This window comes from Oncorhynchus masou, chromosome 17 (assembly GCF_036934945.1).
Source record: "Oncorhynchus masou masou isolate Uvic2021 chromosome 17, UVic_Omas_1.1, whole genome shotgun sequence".
Lineage (NCBI taxonomy): Eukaryota > Metazoa > Chordata > Actinopteri > Salmoniformes > Salmonidae > Oncorhynchus > Oncorhynchus masou.
This window is the reverse complement of record NC_088228.1, coordinates 7280762-7288078: the sequence shown is the minus strand read 5'-3', so window position 1 is coordinate 7288078 and position 7317 is coordinate 7280762. Positions and strand designations below refer to the sequence as shown.

At 42.7% G+C, this 7317-nt stretch overlaps 1 protein-coding gene and 1 long non-coding RNA gene across 3 annotated transcripts; both read left to right on the top strand.

The window, feature by feature from the left end:
• The first annotated feature begins 3166 nt into the window (after positions 1–3166).
• LOC135558361 (uncharacterized) lies at positions 3167–4556 on the top strand. Of its 2 annotated transcripts, XR_010458347.1 has the most exons (7): positions 3167–3307; positions 3605–3675; positions 3771–3947; positions 4048–4099; positions 4182–4268; positions 4356–4397; positions 4466–4556. It is a non-coding gene; the product is annotated as an uncharacterized LOC135558361 (long non-coding RNA). The 2 variants fall into 2 exon arrangements; XR_010458346.1 differs by lacking the exon at positions 3167–3307 and having other exon boundaries at positions 3551–3675; positions 4466–4554.
• Positions 4557–4757: 201 nt separating this feature from the next.
• On the top strand, positions 4758–6634 carry LOC135558360 (putative nuclease HARBI1). Its single transcript, XM_064992108.1, has 3 exons — positions 4758–5401; positions 5683–5794; positions 5889–6634. The coding sequence occupies exons 1-3, from the start codon at positions 5333–5335 to the stop codon at positions 6257–6259; spliced, it is 552 nt and encodes a 183-aa protein (XP_064848180.1). The 5' UTR covers positions 4758–5332; the 3' UTR covers positions 6260–6634.
• Positions 6635–7317: the final 683 nt, after the last annotated feature.

Below are 7317 nucleotides of genomic sequence, written 5' to 3'. Positions count from 1 at the left end.
GCCCATGCGAATGTGGGCATTCAAGCTGACATGCACCCAACCTGGGTGTAACACCACCCTCACCAAGGCTAGGGTATACCAGACTATCCGGAGGGTCTTGGACATCAAGGATTGGTATCTCATGGCCCTTGAGTGCCCTCGGTGTAAGGTGTCGAGCTGGTCGCAGGATGTCCTGGGTGAGCTCTATCCTGATTTTGACCTACACGTAAGTATTGAAATGCATGTGTACATTTTTACTGCTTCCAGTGTTCATATTGTTACATTCCCCAGCAAGGAAACCAAATGTCGCTCAAACATAAGGGGGATCTAACAAAGACACTCACTTGTGACCCGATTCAGTAAACGTCTGCAAAAAAGTTTAATGAGATTGTTGCTGGTTAGGCTGGTTTCATATTTTCCAGAGGTAAACAAATAATTGTCCAGAGTGTCACGTGTGCCCTCTAATAGCGAAACGAGATTGATGGGGCAAAAGCTTAGTTTTTTTGGATTGCTTACAAACTAAAATTAAAAGTAGTACACTATTAACGAAACCTTACACTCAAGAAGCAAGACATCAGCCCATATTTTCACAACTATAAGCACATTGTCAACCTCACACTTGTTGCAAAACTCTGCACACAGTGATTTGCAAAACACTAAACACACTTAACATACATTACACACAAAAATCTATCATGAAGTCACGTCCTTGCAATACCAAAGCACTGTGTCAAATTACCACACCGTCCAACCAATTGGTTCACAGTCATCAGGTGTGCAAACACTCGTTTGCTTAATTGTAGACACACCAATCAGGTGTATAAGCACTATAAAAAGCAGCAGGTGAGATCATCGGTCTTCAAGCACAATGGAAAGAGTCAGAGAGAGTAAGACGAAGAGGACGAGGAGAACGAGTAAAGGGAGGAAGAGGAAGACAAGGTGCTCAAAGAGGACCGAATCTGACAAATGACATCCGCGCAACACTGGTTGACCACGTTGTCAAACACTCCCTGACGCTGAGGGAGGCTGGACTGCGAGTACAGCCAAATCTAAGCCGATATACATTGGCAAGTGTGATGAGAACATTGACTGGAAAATAGGTATTGTAAAAATATCATCATATCAAAAACATCTGCACGGTTTCAGTAACTGCTTACAGTACTGTATTCTATGCACTATCAGCACTTCTGTTACCTTTTCCTGTGAAATTACTGTACTATTGTATACTGTTTTTTCTACAGAGGATTGAGGGTCAGGGACGACAAGGGGGAAGGCCTCCTACAGTGCCTTGCGAAAGTATTCGGCCCCTTGAACTTTGCAACCTTTTGCCACATTTTAGGCTTCAAACATAAAAATATAACTATTTTTTGTGAAGAATCAACAACAAGTGGGACACAATTATGAAGTGGAACGACATTTATTGGATATTCCAAACTTTAACAAATCCAAAAACTGGAAAAATTGGGCGTGCAAAATTATTCAGCCCCTTTACTTGCAGTGCAGCAAACTCTCCAGAGGTTCAGTGAGGATCTCTGAATGATCCAATGTTGACCTAAATGACTAATAATGATAAATACAATCCACCTGTGTGTAATCAAGTCTCTGTATAAATGCACCTGCACTGTGATAGTCTCAGAGGTCCGTTAAAAGCGCAGAGCATCATGAAGAACAAGGAACACACCAGGCAGGTCCGAGATACTGTTGTGAAGAAGTTTAAAGCCGGATTTGGATACATAAAGATTTCCCAAGCTTTAAACATCCCAAGGAGCACTGTGCAAGCGATAATATTGAAATGGAAGGAGTATCAGACCACTGCAAATCTACCAAGACCTGGCCGTCCCTCTAAACTTTCAGCTCATACAAGGAGAAGACTGATCAGAGATGCAGCCAAGAGGCCCATGATCACTCTGGATGAACTGCAGAGATCTACAGCTGTGGTGGGAGACTCTGTCCATAGGACAACAATCAGTCGTATATTGCACAAATCTGGCCTTTATGGAAGAGTGGCAAGAAGAAAGCCATTTCTTAAAGATATCCATAAAAAGTGTTGTTTAAAGTTTGCCACAAGCCACCTGGGAGACACACCAAAACATGTGGAAGAAGGTGCTCTGGTCAGATGAAACCAAAATATAACTTTTTGGCAACAATGCAAAACGTTATGTTTGGCGTAAAAGCAACACAGCCCATCTCCCTGAACACACCATCCCCACCGTCAAACATGGTGGTGGCAGCATCATGGTTTGGGCCTGCTTTTCTTCAGCAGGGACAGGGAAGATGGTTAAAATTGATGGGAAGATGGATGGAGCCAAATACAGGACCATTCTGGAAGAAAACCTGATGGAGTCTGCAAAAGACCTGAGACTGGGACGGAGATTTGTCTTCCAACAAGACAATGATCCAAAACATAAAGCAAAATCTACAATGGAATGGTTCAAAAATAAACATATCCAGGTGTTAGAATGGCCAAGTCAAAGTCCAGACCTGAATCCAATCGAGAATCTGTGGAAAGAACTGAAAACTGCTGTTCACAAATGCTCTCCATCCAACCTCACTGAGCTCGAGCTGTTTTGCAAGGAGGAATGGGAAAACATTTGTCTCTCGATGTGCAAAACTGATAGAGACATACCCCAAGCGACTTACAGCTGTAATCGCAGCAAAAGGTGGCGCTACAAAGTATTAATTTAAGGGGGCTGAATAATTTTGCACGCCCAATTTCAGTTTTTGATTTGTTAAAAAAAGTTTGAAATATCCAATAAATGTCGTCCCACTTGTTGATTCTTCAAAAAAATATGGTTTTATATCTTTGTTTGAAGCCTGAAATGTGGCAAAAGGTCACAAAGTTCAAGGGGGCCGAATACTTTCGCAGGGCACTGTATGTTCACAGAACAGCAAGAGAGGGAGATAGCATTGTTGGCCAAAACCATGTTTACTATAACACTCAAGCAGGGGCCTGTTGCACAAAAGTAGAATTAAGACATCCGGGATAAATGACTCAGCTGAGCTCAATGAAGCCAAAACATGTGCGTCCAGGCTTAATTGGTTGCACAAAGACCAAGCCAGGATGAGCAGACACGGATTCATTAAGCCAGGTGAAACCAATCCTGGATAGGTGCGCGCTCACGGCTCACTCAAATAGACCCCGCCACAGATCACAGATTAACTGATTTACCATGGCAACTAGAGCCGCGTACTTTTCCCCGTCGGAAGCACAAATCCTCATGGAGGCATACGAGGAGGTAAAAGATATAATTAAGAAGAAAGGCAACACCGCCACAGTGATAAAGCAAAGAGAAAAAGCGTGGCAAAGTATTGCAGACCGCCTGAATGCGTAAGTAGTGCACAATTACACACTCACCGCTCCGCTGAAACATCACAATTACAATTCAAATATTTAATTCACATCTCCAAAAATGCAGTTGTACTGTAATTATGAAACGGTTAAATTTTTAATTGAAATGCACTGCAGATATGAGTGAAATTGTGTAAAGTAACTCCATCACTGTATAAAGCTATGATCATTTTTTTGATATTTTTACTGAAAACAAGACAAAAATACCAAGTAATTTTTTGCAGTGTGACTCCATTAAGTGTGTGTGTGTGTGTGTGTGTGTGTGTGTGTGTGTAGATTAAACATGAACGGGCCAAAACGGACATGGCAGCAGGTCAAAATCAAATACAAGAACATTCTGCAGAATGGTATGGTCCCTGACTAATATTTAACAAATCACAAGCATATATTGTACCCAGAAGGTGTCTTACACTCTGCTCACACATTGTCTGTACTGTTTTAGCAGTGAAAAAGAATACCCACAGACAAGGCACGGGTGGTGGGTCACCAAAGGCTGACCTTACCCCAGCAGAGGACATGGCCTTGGAGCTAAATAAAGGCAGGCCCGTCTTAGAGGGGATCCCTGGGGGGAAAGAGACGAGCATAGGTTCCTCCCAAGATGCCACCCGCTTCATTCAAGGTATGTCCTTCCATCTCTACATGGGATACAACCACATTCATATTGAATCAATTTGGACTGTCTGACTTTGGTTTACCTATTGCCTTGCAGTGGCTGGCAGCACTGTGTTCCTGTTAGAGCCACCAGCACAAGCACCAGACGATGCTGATCCAGTGAGTACTCCATCAAAGGCATACTGTAGGCCTGGCATGTCTTGTCTACTAGCTTCAATATGAATCCGATTAAATGTGATAGGGTGAAGGCCCCAGTGCAGCAGCAACAGCACATGATGGAGACGATGATGAGGAGGAGACCATCTCTCTGGATTCCAGAAGGCATGAGGTATCATGTTAAGACTGTGAAAGTACTATTTACTCTACAATGGTGAGGAGTCCTCATCAAAATCAAAAAATCTAATTTATTTTACAGGACCCAGATGCTATACAGTGGGAAAACCAGCCTGGCAACATAGTGCGTATTAATAAAAGGACACCACATCCTGCCAAATTCCAGCTGCGCTAATTGTATTGTGTTCACAGAGCTCACAAGCTATCAGAAAGTTGTATGGCAACCACCTCCGGCGCCAAATAGAACTGGCAGACATAGACATTCAGTACAAGAAGAAAAAGATGGAATATCTTGCACTGGAGTCCGAAATAAAGAGGACAATTAGGAAACTGGACCTTGAAATAAAAAAACTTGAGGGAGGTGAGATATGCCTTCAATGTACACTGTATGCTAACTGTAACACAAATGTATTAATCATTATTTTTCTTTCCTCCCCCAGCTCCAAGAAGATGACACAGCTCAAAATAAGAATTAGGTATATTCTCGTAAAGTCAAGTGAGCCATGACATATGAGCTCTTATTGTGAGCACACAGGACGGTGGCATCTTTCTAAGGTTTTTTTTATTTTCCCAGCAATCAGTACAACCAAGTCATCGTTATAAGGCATCGCCCTCTTTTGCCCACCCCCCAGCACCAGGTGTGGCCACTAGCCTATATGAAGGCCCAAAATTGTGTGTTCCTTTCTGCTCTGACAATGGCATGCCCATTCGTGCGAGATGTGGTGGATGAAGAAGCACTTGTGCTGAGGAGAGCCTTCAGGCGAGAAAGGGTCTTCAGGGACCGGTTGGACCCACTGGCCTTCCCTGATGACCATCTATATGAAAGATACAGGTTTTCTGCAGATGGCATCAGGTATCTATGCAGACTACTGGGTCCCAGGATTAAGCACCGCACTGCACGGAGCCATGCACTGAGTGTGGAGCAAATGGTTTGTGTGGCCTTGCGCTTTTTTGCTAGTGGAGCCTTCCTGTACTCAGTGGGGGATGCAGAACAGCTGAACAAGGCCACAATTTGCCGCACAATAAGGAGTGTGTGTCTGGCTATCAAAGCATTAGCAGATGTCTTCATCTCCTTCCCTGGTCACAGAAGACTCTGTGACATCAAAGAGGAGTTCTATAGGATTGCAGGTAAGAGGATCTACAAATTACAGGACAACTGTTAACACATAGTAGGATACTCATTACTTTGTGTGACAGGTTTCCCCAATGTCATTGGTGCAGTGGACTGCACACACATAAGGATAAAAGCCCCCTCAGGTGCCCATGAGGCCGATTTTGTGAATAGGAAATCCTTTTACAGCATTAATGTTCAGGTGAACATAACTTTTTGATATTGTCCATTGACGAACACTCTGCATTGCCAGTGATGTGCATTGATTGGTGTAATATTCCTCATCTTATGATTTCAGATGGTCTGCAATGCTGACTGTGTGATCAGCAATGTTGTGGCAAAATGGCCTGGCTCAGTCCATGACTCCAGAATCTTTCGGGCCTCTGAAATCTATCAGTGCCTATCACAAGGTAAGCCACACAACCCCTATTTATAACCATCATGGCTGTGTCAAGAATATCACTGTGTTTATGAGGTAGTAATGATGAGATTTTGTGTTGACAGGTGAATTCTCTGGTGTGTTGCTGGGAGACAGGGGGTATGGCTGCCAGCCTTTTCTCCTGACACCTTTCACAGACCCCCAGGAAGCACAGCAGGCCTACAACCATGCCCATGCCAGGACCAGGGCCAGAGTTGAAATGACCTTTGGCCTCCTGAAGGTACGCTTTCACTGCCTTCACAAATTAAGGGTCAGCCCTGTTAGGGCATGTGATATTACTGTGGCTTGTGCTGTCCTCCACAATGTGGCCTGCCTGAGGAAGGAGAGGGCCCCCAGAGTGCCACCAGCCATGGACTGGGACAATCCAGCAATCTTCCCTGATGACGACAGTGGTCGGCTGCTGAGGGACCAATATGTGTTGAATTATTTTAGTTAGTATGTGTGCTTTCAATTTTGGTTAAATATGTCCTGCGGTGGCAGAGGAATTTGGGTTTTTTTGGGTTCGTTTTTTGACGAATTTGGCCTCTTATGATGTTTGTGCGGTATACTGTGTGTAATACAAGGCTGCAGGGAGGCTACTGCATCCATTCATTTGTCTGTTCAGTTGATGTGTATGGATTTGTCCTGCATTTATTTTAGTGTGCAGACATGCAGGGTGTGTTATATACAGACCTTTGAATGTGTATGTATCATTTTGTATAATATGCTTGGATTCTGTGCTTTCCATCTTGTAGAGTCACTGTGACTTCAGTTTCGAAAGGAGCTGATGGTTTACCTGCTTTGTTTTGTCCTTATTCAATAAAGGAACATAATGTTACACAGTGTTTTTATATTCATATGGAATGTGTATTTGTTTATATGACAGAGTACTAGGGCCACACTGAAGAAAAAGGATAAAGTCATACATTTATGAGGCTGGTTCTTTCTGCAGAAAAGCTACATATTGTTTTTACAGTTTTGATACTTATGACAATGTGATACTTAATATTCTGGCACATCAGCATGTCTTTGTTTATGAAACCATACTGAAGTACAATTTCACGAAATGCCCCACATCTGTCATTTTAACAACTGGTTACAATATTATGACTTGTGTTTTTCCCCTCTGTGGCCCTAATATTCTATCATTTTATATATAGCCTTATAGTCTATGGGAAACTGTAAATTATCTAATGATAGCAACATCTAAAAATCATTTTTTATCCAAAATCATTGAAATTTATGATCACAAACGTTTAAATAATAACAGTGGGTCTAGTTATGTGATAACAATGTATAGTGAGCAGTGAAATAACTATTGGTTTCCATTTGTGGTGACTGCTGACTGACATTAGGGATGAGATTAAATAGATCCTGGAATTTAGCCTGGTCTGGAGCAGGCTAGCTCCACAGAATAAATCTCCATGGTAATTTATACCATAACATATCCTCCTGCCCCCTATCCATCTTTAGTGCAACCGGATTACGGATCAATTGAGCCAGGATCACCAAGAT